At 37.1% G+C, this 14,270-nt stretch overlaps 1 protein-coding gene across 1 annotated transcript in view; it reads left to right on the plus strand.

Moving 5' to 3' along the window:
- LOC132859304 (cadherin-18) overlaps positions 1–11,981 on the plus strand; it is an 84,251-nt gene extending 72,270 nt beyond the window's left edge. Inside the window, exons 11-12 of the mRNA XM_060890018.1 lie at positions 6,609–6,860; positions 11,247–11,981. Coding sequence (XP_060746001.1) covers positions 6,609–6,860; positions 11,247–11,797 — 803 coding nt within the window. The 3' untranslated portion in view covers positions 11,798–11,981. The remainder of the gene's footprint in view (positions 1–6,608; positions 6,861–11,246) is intronic.
- The last annotated feature ends 2,289 nt before the right edge of the window (positions 11,982–14,270 follow it).

Here is a 14,270-nt window from a genome sequence, read left to right on the forward strand (position 1 = left end):
CAGTATGATGATATTTGAAAAAATGTAATTATTTAACATGCTAATCTCACATATGTAATGAGAGAGTACAATATGTGTTTTTTATAAATGTACTTATATGAATTTTAAACTCTATGTAAAACCTCCTGGTGAGATGCTACAGTGGAGGAAAAAAAACAATGGAGAATCATGAGGTGAAGAGAGAAAGAAAGTGAAGAGAGAGAGAGAGAGAGAGAGAGAATGGTGAAAACAAAAGCCATCCATTTGACATTCAGTGACTCATGCTGCTGCCTAACAATCCTTACACTGGGGAGATTCTCAGAGGTATTCAGAATTGCAGACTGCCAGACACACACACACACACACACACACACACACACACACACACACACACGCACACATATATACTGTATGCGTGTGTGTGCTGATCAGCTACAGAGTCACAGGGTGGGTCAAGCTTGATTTCAGGGTGACTGTTCCTCGTCAGATCAGATCTGTCCTTTATTTGTGTCTTTCAAACAAAAACAGGCAAATGCTAAATTGTTCACAGTCACAGGTTTATTTGAATAGAAAGTGGATAATGATAATCTGTTAAAGTCAGATACAGACAATATTCAAACATTTATCTATTAATTTTATCTTTATTCAGACCTCGATGTTTGCTTCCTCAAGTGTCCTTGCTGGGTCACATCGACCCTGTATATAACAGGGAACAAAAGAAAGCACTCAAAATCAAATTTGCATTGTTTTTTTTTTCCCATTCATTTTGAGTAAAATATAATTACATACTTAAATATCATTAAATAAAAAAGAACAGTGTGTGTTCTCCTAGATGAATTACTGTACTGAACTGTACCATTCAAATGTGCAGACTTGTCTACACAGAATACCATGTAGAGTATTTCTACACATATGATTCATATGTAGGGACAAGGCCACAGGCTGCAAAAATCAAGAAATAATTGTGTCAGTTACTCAAACTTCATAAAAGCAATATTGCACTTACAATCATGCAGTTATTCTGAATATCAGCATGGCTCAGAATAACTGCATGATTGTAAGTGCAATATTGCTTTTATGAAGTTTGAGTAACTGACACAATTATTTCTTGATTTTTGCTTTGTGAACAGAAATAGGTCCTAAAAAAGCCACGCTCACTTATAGCCTGTGCTAATAGCCCACAATGATTTATAGATTTCTGTTCCTGTTCCTTTTCAAGTCAGAAATTGTATCCATGAAAATACATGATTTTGCCATGTCCACAGATGATGAACTTGAATTTTACTTGGCAATGTAAATCTGAGCAGTTAATACAGACAGTTCACATTCAATTAAAGCATCAGCTGTTATTTACTGCTTTATCCTAATTTAATTTAGATTTCCTGTCTCAATAAGCCTGAAATAAATTATTGCTTTTCAGACCAGACCTGCCATCTCATTCTTTCTGGTTTATAAGATCTGCAACTACTTTTGCCCTTTAGCATTGGTGATCATGTAATGTTACTGAAATTCAGGTCTATAGAATCTGCTTTAAACATTCAATAATTAGTTGTTTTGGTGCTCACATTAGGATGTACTGCAGTGGATGGATAATTTGCAGGAGCATCTAATTTGCATTTGGATATTGTTGATCTATAGGACATGGCCCTCTTGAATTGGTTAAGTGGGGCTTTGGCTATGGACCTGCATTTCCTGACAGTTGGGTTAAATTGGAAAGTGTGATCATGAATATAAATCACTGCAAGCAATCACTTAGCCAACTGTGGAGCTTAGACAATGTTGAGGCTCTCTCTCTCTCTCTCTCTCTCTCTCTCTCTCTCTCTCTCTCTCTCTCTCTATCAGTTCCTCTTTCTGCATGTAAGTTAATTAGGCATGTTTTGTCCTCAACTGTCTAACCATTATCATTATTTATTCTAGAAGTTTATTTGAGATACCGAATGCCCTTTTTTTGCAATAATTTTAATTGTGTGCTAAAAGAAAGGGTTCTTGTAAACAGAAAACAACTTCCTACTTGCTAGTGATGTCCCACCATCTGTATGCTTTCATGCAATCTCAAACATGTTCAGAAAACATGTTCAGTCATGTGGAATTACTGTTGCAATCTAATCTGGACTAATTAAGAGGTACCACATATGAGGCTCTTCTCCTGCCCTTTATCAGCTGGCCAACTGCAGTTCAGATCATGTATGAGGGACCAGAAGGGTACAGAAAAAGCTATAATTTACTTTATTCTGTTAATGAAGGAAAACAACTGTTTTCGGGCCTCCAGTTCTTCTTCAGCTCTTTGTATTTGAGTTGCCTTGTGTTTAATGGAATATGCTCCAGCTGTCATAAAGTCCATTTTGGTCTCAAGAATCATGTGATGCAGAGTTTGTGTTGACATGTATAGGATGTACAGTATGTAACTCAGTGTTCTTCAAATTTATCAGATGATGTAATGCTGATGATTTAATATGGTAATTATTAAAGCCGGAATCCATCTACACTCACTGACTGATTCATACAATTATCAGCCAATCATGTTGTAGTAGCACAATGAAAATAATCAGGCAGATAGATGTCAGGAGCTTCAGTTCATCTCAAACATCAGAATGGGGGAAAAGTGTGATATAATGGCATGGCTGTGGTATTGAACATTTCAGAATCTATTGATCTCCTGGGATTTTCACTCACAAAGTATGTTTATATGTTTAGAATGTTTAGCGTTTACACAGAACAGCACAAAGAAGAAGAAAAAAACGAATTAAGAAAGAGTTTGATCAGATTGGTTTGAGCTGCTAGGAAGTAACTTGCATAATCACTCTTTACACTGTGATGAGCAGAAAACCATTGAAGCAAGAGGTGAATAGGCTACAACAGCAGAAGACCACACTGGCTTCCGTTCCTGTCAGGGAAGGGCAGGAATCTGAGGCTGTCATGGAAACAGCCTCAGCCAAACTGGACATTTAAAGATTAGATAAAAAGAAATGACCTGGACTTTTTCCAGCACCATTCTGTGCTTTACATTGTGAATGACTTCTTTTACTGTTTTCATCAATAAAGGTACTAACAGGTTTATCTTTGATTTTGTACTCTCCCTACTTTGGTGGAGCTGTTGATAGCGTGTCTACAAAACTAAGGAGTTTTATTGCTCTTGAAACAAGCAACACAAACAGGTTGTTAGCAACAGCAAACCTCACTCTGGAAGCACAGACTTATACTGTGTTACCTTCACAACATAGAGTGGCATCGAAAAAACTCTCATTTATCTATGCTTGTTGCTTGGTCCACATATTTCTGAAGCAGGATCGAGGACATGGTTCATCTATGAGTATAGGCTTGCTAGGTTGCTGTTACTGTGCCTTATCTATGTTAAAATTGGAAATCAAGTTTTTCTCCTGCAGAGACAATGTTGCCCTGTACTTCACTACACAGCTTTGACAAATTTTCTCCAGTCTTATTTGTGCTTGCATGTGGCTGAAAAATGTCCTCTTTTGTTGCATTTGGCTTCACATACTAACCAGCATCTCAGTAAGTGTGCATGTAGCCTTTCCTATATTTTGTTTTCAGCATCTTGAGAGTTTGGTTGAATTTTCTGGGCATGTTTTAAAATTGATTTGCACCTCTTTTTGCTTGTTCTTTTGGTCTGTGAAATCTTATCGTGAAATTGGTTGCCTCTTTCCTTGTTCTGTCTTATTTTGGCTGAGAATTAACTCTAGATCCAACTGTAAGCTTTCTGACAGTGTTGATGATCCCTTGTGACTGCCTGTCTCATATCATTTTTGTCTGCAAAACAACAACTGGCAATTCTGTGCTAATTTATGAGACACAGTAATTAATTCGCTAGACACTTGGCACCTTCTATTTTTCATGACTTCACCTGTCAGTGCTATCATGCTGAATATGTCATTGGACTTAATATCTTTTGCGTATGTCAGTGAGTTCATTTAATGCTCTATACGTCATTCAATAACCTGCAGCTATAAGAAATCTTTGAATTTATGAATCCAGCTAAGCTAACAACTAAGTCAAATTTGTTGTGCATACGATTCACCATGTTTTTTTCCGGCACTTTTTTCCATCCTCATTCCTACCATGCCATTGTCTTATTTATGATTTCTACATCTCAGGCTTGTTCTGTCTATAGCCACCTTAACTCAATGTTAACTTAGTTAACATTTGAAAAACATTTTATTTGGATTTGTTTGTTATTGGTGATTCCTTTTAGAATAGAAATTGAATGATGAAAGGCTTGAATAAAAGAATTCTGGGTGGAGGAAGAGGAAGCTGTATGCGGGTGTTTTTCATAAGCTGGAAAACAAGCTGCAGGCAGTAATACTAAGGCAAGTGTTGCACTTGGTACACACTCAAGGCCAGGGTCAACAAGGCTCAGAGCCTGGACCAGCTTCTTTACACTTGATCTTGTGAAATCCAGTTGGATTTTTATAATACTGAAGTTGCAACAAAAGTTCCATTTAATGATTAAAATAAATAATCATACATTTAATGATACACACATCACTGCAAGACAACACACAGGACATTACCAGAGTGGTAATAAATGGAGTGGTATAGTTAGATAATAAATACACACCTAAACAATTTAGAGATGCCAATCTGCCTACCTTTGGACTGCAGAGGAAACCCCCAAAGCACAGGGAGACCCTGCAATCTCAACGTACAAATAATGGAATCAGCCAATCCTGGAGGTCTGAGGCAAACATGCAAACCATTGAGTTGATTTTTTTTGACCCATTAGTTATCAACTGATTATTTCAATAATTAAGTTAATGTTATTTGTATATGCAGTATAAGTAAGAATGTATGATATAAAGGGGATGATGTTTGTGGATATGCACTTAAATAAATTCATTTAAATGTGTACTAAATTACATTCAGTACACACATTGCAGGCTTTCACTGTGGTATTGGTACAACACTGGAACTCTTGCATATTTAGTAGCACTATGCAATATTCAGACAACATGTTACTTGTGTGCCCCTCAGTGCTGCAGGTAGATATTTATTGCCTTAATATTTCATAAAAACACAACCAAACCCTACTGCATTATCACTTTGAGGAGAAACAAATTAAATATTCATTATAAACCTTGAGAATATAGGTTTACACTTCTCTTTGGATTACAACTATCACTTACAATGCATTTACTGATATAATAACCTAATAACAGCAATGTAATGGAGGAAAAGCAACAGTTTTATAGTAACTATATTTAGATACAGCCATAACTTCACTGGAAATCTGAATGAAATTTGATTAAGTCTGATTAAGTGAGGTAGGTAATCAGTTTAGATAGTAGATGACAGCATAAACTTTTATCCTGACAACTTTCACTGTACCAGTCATACTGTACACTGCAGTAGTGTTTGCACCATGACACAGCTGATGGCACCAAAATGGCAATGTGTAAAAACTTAACTTCTTGTTGCAGGTGTCTGCATAAGAAGACCATAAGTTACCCAATTAAATATATTCAAATTAAATTTCTCCATGCAGTTTTATTTGTATAGCATTTTTAACAATGGACATTGTTACAAATGAATTTTCCAGAAATATATAAATTCAACATATTAATTTTAAATGTATTCATTTATTTTTAATGAGCAGGCCAGAGGGGATGGTGGCAAGGAACGAACTCAATAAGACAACATGAAGAAGAAATTTTGAAAAAAAAAAAAAAAACTGAGTCCATGCTCAACTGGGTGAAAATAGTGTAATTATAAATAAGTCCCTTCTCAAACTGTGTGCTATGTAGACAAAACGTGCAATTGTTTAAACAGGAAATTCACAGATGCAGACTTTGCAAAACTGTTTGTGTCAATTGCAGTGCTAAAGCTACAATAACAACTGTAGTTCTAAGCCATCGTAACAAATTTGTTTGTAAAATTGCACTCCAATGTCATCTTTGTACTTTATAAGTTTTGTCATTTCAAAGACTGCATTTGGGGTTCGCCATGAAAATCAGCATGGTTATTATCATCAGCGTCATTACCAAAATCAGTTTCATGCTACTGTATTATTTTTAACAATATCTACACTCCTGCAGCAGGTATACTAAAAAAGGATAGTAGACGTTGTGGTTAAAGAGAGAATGGCAGTGGGAGAGATATGGAAACTCATTAAGTTGATGTTCTGTTCAAGTGGTTTGCTCTCAGTGCTCCAGATTGCAGTTACTAGATAGGACTCATCTACTCTGTGCTCTAAGTGCCAGAACCTCACCTTAATTCCCCCATTAAAAGCCCATCTGTGGGAATGGGCTCCTAAGCACTCTGAGAGTCTACAGTGCAACCAGACAGCCTGAATGGCCTGCGTTCAAAACACACTAATTTAATCTAATCTCTTTCTTCTCTCCTTTTCCCCATTCTCTATCATCCTCTCTTTTTCCCACATCTCTTTCATGTTCTTTTCTTTATGTTCCTCAACCTCTCTGCATAACAAACATAAATCTGTTAATAATTCATAATATTTTCTTCATTTTTTCACATTATTTTTCTATTCATATGTTTTTTGTTTTTGCTTTTTTCGCTGTTTATGTCATCCTTTTATTCTCTCTCTCTCTCTCTCTCTCTCTCTCTCTCTCTCTCTCTCTCTCTCTCTCTCTCTCTCTCTCTCCCTCTCTCTTTCTCAGACAGCACGGCTAGCATTGTAGCGAGGCGGCGCCGTTTCCACAGGTTGACTCAGGAGCTATATGAGCTGCCCGTGGTGGTGTGGGATGGAGGTGAGCCCCTTCTGAGCAGTACCAGCACACTGACCCTGCGTGTGTGCCAGTGTCAGCGTGGCACTCGGCACAAAATCTGTCAGGGCGAGGCTTTCCTTTCTTCTGCAGGCCTAAGCACCGGAGCGCTTATCGCCATCCTGCTGTGTGTGCTAATACTGCTCGGTAAGTCCGCATCTACACCCTGCAATTCCACAGTTAAACTAAAGACGTAGATAACACTACCTGTTATTAGCTTTGGAGTGAGTTTGAATTCTACAATCCATCTAAAAAATGATGAAATCACCACACTTTAAAGTAAAAAGCTTGGTGAGCATATTTCAAGTGTGGTGATTTCTTCATTTTTGCCAGGGGTTGGATTATTAAATGTTTATTGTGAACAGTGAATTATTGGCCTTACTGTGAAACACTTTGGACTCTTATAAACACAGGGGGCCAAGCACAATGTGAATAAATTATTGGTCTAGCACCTATTATTCACTGATATGCGTCATACAGTTGATATTTTAGCACATTAAAGTTATACAAATTAAATACTTGTCTACGGTGCTAAGAAATAGCTGTGAGGTAAAAGTCCCATAATGATATTACCAAAAAAGAAACAAATGTTTTTTATTTGTTTGTTTGTTTTTTACATTTTTTGTTCAAATTTTGTGAAATGCACAGAATTTTTCTGCCTTTGCAAACTTCTGCTTCCTTATACAGTACACTGCAAGCAAATCCTCTATTTTCATTCATTTTAACATTAACGTTGATGCTTGTGTTTATGGAAGTGTTTACTTTTTATATTCTATTTGTGAGAATGAGAGGATTCCTGACTAGGCATGACTTTAAGATTTTACTTTCTCTCTTTTAAATAGATGTAACTCTTGGTTGTGTTATTACTACAAGCAAGATCAGATACTGTACAATAGATGCACACATTAAGCAGTGATAATTGTTCACAATTAATAGAATTGACTAATGCTACCATGAGCATTAGGATTTTAAAACATAAGGTATTTATGCATTTATGTAGGCTAGTCCACTCTTTTATGTGGGTGCACCTGTGATTATTTATATAGCATATGGTAATTAAACTAGGTTCTTCATATAAGCTGTACTTCAAATGTCCTTCCTCTATTTTCAGCCTTAACTGATCAATACCCAATATGGTCAATGGTTCCAGAGGTTTTAACCTGGGTATTTACCTCTGGACATTTGTCTTACAAGTAGATAATATTCAGTGGGGAATTTCAAATGCTGTTAAGACAGCAGTTATAGGGTCCTAAACTTATTAAAGGTCACCTTTGCACATCAGCATAATAGTATTACTTTTACTTAATGCTGTTTTTCTTCAATGCTGGCAGAAACCTCAAGGCATGTTGATAAATTCCATTATAAGCACAACAGGTGCAATTAGAGCACTTTCAGAAAACAACAGTGTACCAAAAAGAGGGCAGGTTTTGACATGAGAGGCCAATGTCCAACATAAATAAACCCGTGGCATGCTAGGACTGCAGGTGTGTGTGTGTGTGTGTGTGTGTGTGTGTGTGTGTGTGTGTGTGTGTGTGTGTGTGTGTGTGTGTGTGTTTGTGCTTGTGTGTGGGCGAGGCGGAGTTGGGTGGGTGGGGATCGTGGCATGTTTAGAAGATCAGCTCTATTATTGTCCATGAACAGTGAGGCATGAAGGTTACACATTTCCTAGCGTTTAGACTGGGGCATACACACACAGTGGGTCAGATGAGCAGCAGTCGACCAGAACCAGGACAGCATGTGCATTTTTAATAGCTAGGTGAAACAGCAAATAAATAGCGCATGGAAATGGTCTGTGGACAATGTTTTATCCTTTTTACTTGGTGATCTTTGCAGTGATTATTAATTTAGACAAAAAATTTTATATTGCAAAGTTGCTGTCACAGATTAGGTAGAATCACACGTGAAGGTGATCTGTGTTTTAATTAAGCTTGGCAAACAAAGACCTAATCCAGAGGCAAAGTCAAGATTCAGGGTCAGATGATGAACAAACAACATTAACTCTTCTTATCAGAGGTAAAAAAAAAAAATTGAATTTCTGCCTGTTTGGGTACTTATGTTCAGCATTGATTTGCCTCGTATGAAAGTAGACACTGAATTTATAGTTAGGTATTTTTGGTAGTAAATGATGATATCAAACCATTTTTGCTTTCTGAGATGCCCCATGTGATGGTTCATAACCATGTAGAAATGTAGAAGGTGAAAGCATTATCTTCAACCAGTAAAATTCTGCATAGGTTTAACTTAACAAAGGTAAAAATACTGATTGAAAATGTCTGATGTGTCTATTTCCATTCCTCTGGCAGAAAGGAGAGCCAGTGTACTGGAGCAGGACAGAGGAAATGAGTAAAACTAGTTCAAAACACCATAAACCCAATCGGCTTGGTGATGGTGACACAAAAGTCACAGTATGCTTCACAATGAGCGAGTGGAATGTTAGTCCATACATTCTGTGAGTGTGTGATTGCGTCCTGATGTAGGTGATCATTAATCAGGGGAATGTAAAGATAAGAAGGTCTGAGGTGACTGTGGAGGCTGTACTGTGGTCTAGGAATTGTAGCTGGATGCTGAGTCTAGCGTAAACATGACAGCAGCAAATATTTGACTCAATTAATAGAGAAAGATAAAGCTGAAGATGGAGAGTTGAGGAGAAGGGCATCACTGAGATGGAGGAGATAAAGGGAGTACCACACGGTCACAGAAGGAGACAGAGAGAGCAAGAATTTTCACACAAGGATGCCACTGAAACTCTGCCACAAAAATATTTCTATTCAAAGTATTCGAAGTCAGAAAGCTAAGTGAGAGAAGTGAATAAAGCATGGGTAGAGACTGAGAGAACAGGTGGGAGGCTAGAAATGTGAGAAGAACCAAAGGGAAAAAAAAGGTGCAGACTCTGTGGGCAGAAACAGTGTAGGAGAACAAGCCTGGCTTGTCACAGGCCACTGATCGCTATTAAAATGTACAAGACCTGAAAACAGAAGCACAGATTGATTATCCTCCTCATTCCCTTCCTCTTTCCATCACTTGTCTATTCCCTCTGTGGCTCTGCAATGGATGGATGAGTCATCTTTTCAAGGACGTTTAAGCACCTAGGCAGCCCCTTTAGGATAAATATATACCAAAGCCTTGTATTCAAAACAGTTAGCTTCTCCATAAAAAATGATATTTATTTCTAACACACTTAGCAAAATCTGCTTGATAATAAAGAAGCAGCATGAAATATGCCAGAAAAAAACTGCATTTTCCTTTTTCTCCAAGTAGCACTCCAGTTTAACTTCATTAAGGAAAATGAAATCTTTTCAAGCAATCACAATGCAAAGAACAAACAGCCATCTTTAAATTAAGTACAATTGTGACTCAGTGGTTCAATGATGCTTGATTTTATAATTCAGTGTAGAGAATAAAAGAATGCAGAGTGTTAGAATGCAATGTGTTTTTATGCTAATGGTTTAAGTATTTAAATCAGGGTTACAATTTTCTAATAGTCAGAACCAAATATTAAAGGAAGGTATTTGAATATAACCAGAGGTACCTCTTTCCCCTGTTAATACCTTGATATTTATTCAAAATATACAGTTCTTAGGCTAAATATTTTTTATGTGGCACAAGCAGTAATATGCCTTTTCTACCAAAAAAGTTTTAGTTAGGGCAGAATTTGCATCCAGGCTAAACACAGCTAATGTGTTGTAACGACTTACTGGTCCCAGATGTGCATTGTTCTGCTGGAGCCCTGAATCCTATATCAAAGAACTATTATTCACTTCCATTGATCTTTGCTCCATAATTTGCTGAACAGTGCACATGCTTTGTTAAGGTGATGTTCGAATGCTAATATAATACACAACGGCTTTCCAATTCGGCAAATCGTTTACTTCTTGTAATGTAAATTCACTATACAAAATAAAAATAGTTCTTAAATCTATTACAATGTAATTTTCTTGTGGATTTTAATACGTTCTATATTTTGTGACTGGTGATGGTTTTGGAAAGTAATTGTTCAGTTTATCCTGTTCTCTTCTTTTCCCTTGATGTTCTTTGCAATGATTATTACAAGTTGACAATTTTTTTTTAATATAAAGATAAATAAAATGGTTGTTATCATACTTTCCTCTTATATAGTATATTGTTGATTCATCCCCAGTAAAACATTCATCATTAATAAGCCTTTCCATTTTTAAGCCTTCCCTTTTTTTATTTAGATCACATTACATAACATAACATACCATTACATTACAATATTATAATAAAATATTATTAGCCATATGGCTTTTGCTGAACTGTAGCTCAACCCAAAGTTTGTTACTGATTGTTTGAAATGACGTAAAAGTGCTTGTAGATTACAAGTGCAAACATTTTAAATCTTAAATCAATGCAAAGTGTTCTACTTTCGACTTTTTCCAGTCAGGGATCTCCACAGCGAACCATTTGTTTCCACCTAACTCTGTCCTCGTCATCCTCTACTCTCACACCAATTACCTTCATGTCCTCATTTAACACAAAATTAATGCAAAGTGATATTTCTGTTTGTCCATACAGCAATCGTGATCCTTTTCATCACTTTGAGGAGAAGCAAGAAAGAGCCACTGATCATCTCAGAGGAAGATGTTCGAGAAAACGTGGTCACCTATGATGATGAAGGTGGAGGTGAGGAGGACACTGAAGCTTTTGACATTATTGCATTGCGCAATCCTGAAGCTGCTGAAGAACTCAAGTACCGGCGAGATGTTCGGCCTGAAGGGGGTTATCCCAGGTCAACCAGAAGACCCTGTCAGTATAGCTGTAACCGTCATAGTCCCACCTCACTGGAGACAGATGAGGATACAGATGTCCATGACTTCATCAAACAGAGACTAGCAGAGGCAGACCAAGATACTTTTGTACCTCCTTACGATTCGCTACAGACTTACGCTTATGAAGGTCAAGGGTCACCAGCAGGTTCCATCAGTTCTCTAGGAATCCATTCTGAACAGGATTACAACACCTTGGACGAGTGGGGACCAGAATTTAAAAAACTAGCTGAACTTTCCAGGGAGGAGCTTGGAATGGAACATGAACCAGATGCAAATGAGCCTGATGAACACACTTAATTTTTTAAACTGTTTAAAAAAAACTTTACACACATACAGTACACATACAGATACACACAAACACAGACATAAAATGCTCTTTTGCTACCATGGATGTCATTGTTTTACCACTAAGGTCAAACATTTTCAGAGTGTTATCCTTCTGAAAAGACTGACTGGCCTGCATTTTTCTTCTCGTGATGTTGGAGGAGATCAGTTTGAGGAGAAAAACTGAAAGAAAGAAAAAAAAAACAGAAAAACAATTATGGAAAAAGTTAAATATTTTCCCTGGTGTATATTTTTTATTGCTCAATAAAGTCCTAAAATGTGGACACATGGATATATGTGATAATCAGTGTAACTAATCATTTTCTTTCTAAAAGACACAACCAGTCTAGTGTACTAAGGGGAAAACAATTTTCAGGGTTATTGCTGACATAAAATATGTATTTTTGCAATATGTTAGCACTTACACATCCTAAAACAATATACATTATAAATCGCATTTTTTGAGTTGTATAATATGATGTGCATAATTCACACAACAAAGTCTGTTAGTAGCCAAATTTATGGTGCAGAAATGTTCAGAAGACTATAACTTCAGAGACTATAACACAAATCTTTACTGATGAACCGCTCAGACACATTATAACAGCCCATATCTCCATTAGCACTTTTGTAACTGTGTTTATTAGTACACGTAAAGTTTATTAAATCATGGTAGGCTGGCAGTCTCCTCAGACACAAATGAAAGGAGGCATTAATGAATATTTAAGTGTTTATGTACGTTCAGGTCTGTATGTGTCTCGTGTCTAAAGAGACGGATGCTTATTACTGCTAGAACAGTCCATGTTGAACATCATCTCAGGATGGAATGCTAGACATAATGCAGAATTTGATTTCATTTCATGTATCAAGCTGGATTAGGAATGTATTTCAAATTTATCTGTAAATAATTCATGGGAGTATTTGCATAAGAAATTTGGTATCTAAATTTTGGACTTGAAAGAATCCAAAATGAATCCAGAAATTAAGACAAATATGACTAGCTGTTAAATTAAGACAAATAAAGGAGGAGGAAGAGGTAATCTGTGCCTAGGACATGCTGCACAGCCTGAGCAGAATTACTGGAAGATTTCACATACGCCACAGTTAGGAAGTGCTCCTTCATCATTACCGTAGAGTACGTATTTTCCCCAACTTATCAGTATTGTCAAGTACAAGGAGGGGATGAGGATTCATGGTTATTGCACAAAGACAAATACAAAGAATTACACACAGCACATATAATTTGATACTATTATTTGACAATATTACAGTATAAGACAATATTTCTTTAATATATACAATATCTTTTACAAGTGAATGAGAGTGTGTCTGTGCCCTGCGATTGGTTGGCACTCCGTCCAGGGTGTATCCTGCCTTGATGCCCGATGACACCTGAGATAGGCACAGTCTCCCCGTGAACCGAGGTAGTTCGGATAAGCGGTAGAAAATGAATGAATGAATGAATGAATGAATGAATGAATATCTTTTACAATCTATACATTATATTCATTTCAGTGTGTATAGAGAGGCAGTGAGCTAGAAATAAAGTGTCAGGTCCAGTATGCTTGTGTGTGTGTGTGTGTGTGTGTGTGTGTGTGTGTGTGCTCCAACTCTAATCTGTTCTCTTGTACATTCATATCCCATGGGTAACACTTATGTCCACCTACACTACATTTTGAGCCAGGGGTTCAACAACTCTGCTGCTGCTGCTAATTGATATAGACATACAAATAATACATTTTATGTTATGTAATTAAAGGACCAGTTAAGGAGGAGGGTAATGAATTTGACATAAACAGCAATGCACCGATTTACCTACACACAATGGCATTCAACATATAATCAGCCGCTCATCCTATTCTCAAAGCTATCTGTGTGTCTGTGTATGTCTGGCCTATGGCGCATACGCACTGGGAGAAATGTGCTGCTCTCGGTTTAAACAAGGGGCATTTTTCACACATGACTAGCACACTGATTGCTGTGCAATTAGTCACACAGCGAGTCATTAATGCCTGACGCTGTGCTTGGCTATAAGAGACTTCGCCTCAGAGAGCTCACAGGAACCAAAGAGTAATTACTTTTCAAATACTGTTGAAAATCTCAAATGGGGGTTGTTCTTTTTATGGCATTCCCCTTTATAGAGTGTCTGTGATCGTACTGGAATAAAAGGTGTATTGTGTGACAATAAATGGGGATATACTGTTGTACCTTGAATCCATGCAGTCTATTGGAAACACCGTCTCTAGTTTGGGCATGCTGAGGGAGAGAGAAAGAGAGAGAATTGCATGAAGGGTATGCATGCTGTGTTATTTTCATCAGACCTTCCTAACCCTGCATTCACACTAACAAACCATGATTTGAGTGACAGCTACAAGCGACAAAGTGACAGCATGACTAGCGACATGTGAGTTATGATTCTCTCCACTCTATGCAAATTAGGAATGAC

The sequence above is a fragment of the Tachysurus vachellii genome, chromosome 2, assembly GCF_030014155.1.
Source record: "Tachysurus vachellii isolate PV-2020 chromosome 2, HZAU_Pvac_v1, whole genome shotgun sequence".
Classification (NCBI taxonomy): domain Eukaryota; kingdom Metazoa; phylum Chordata; class Actinopteri; order Siluriformes; family Bagridae; genus Tachysurus; species Tachysurus vachellii.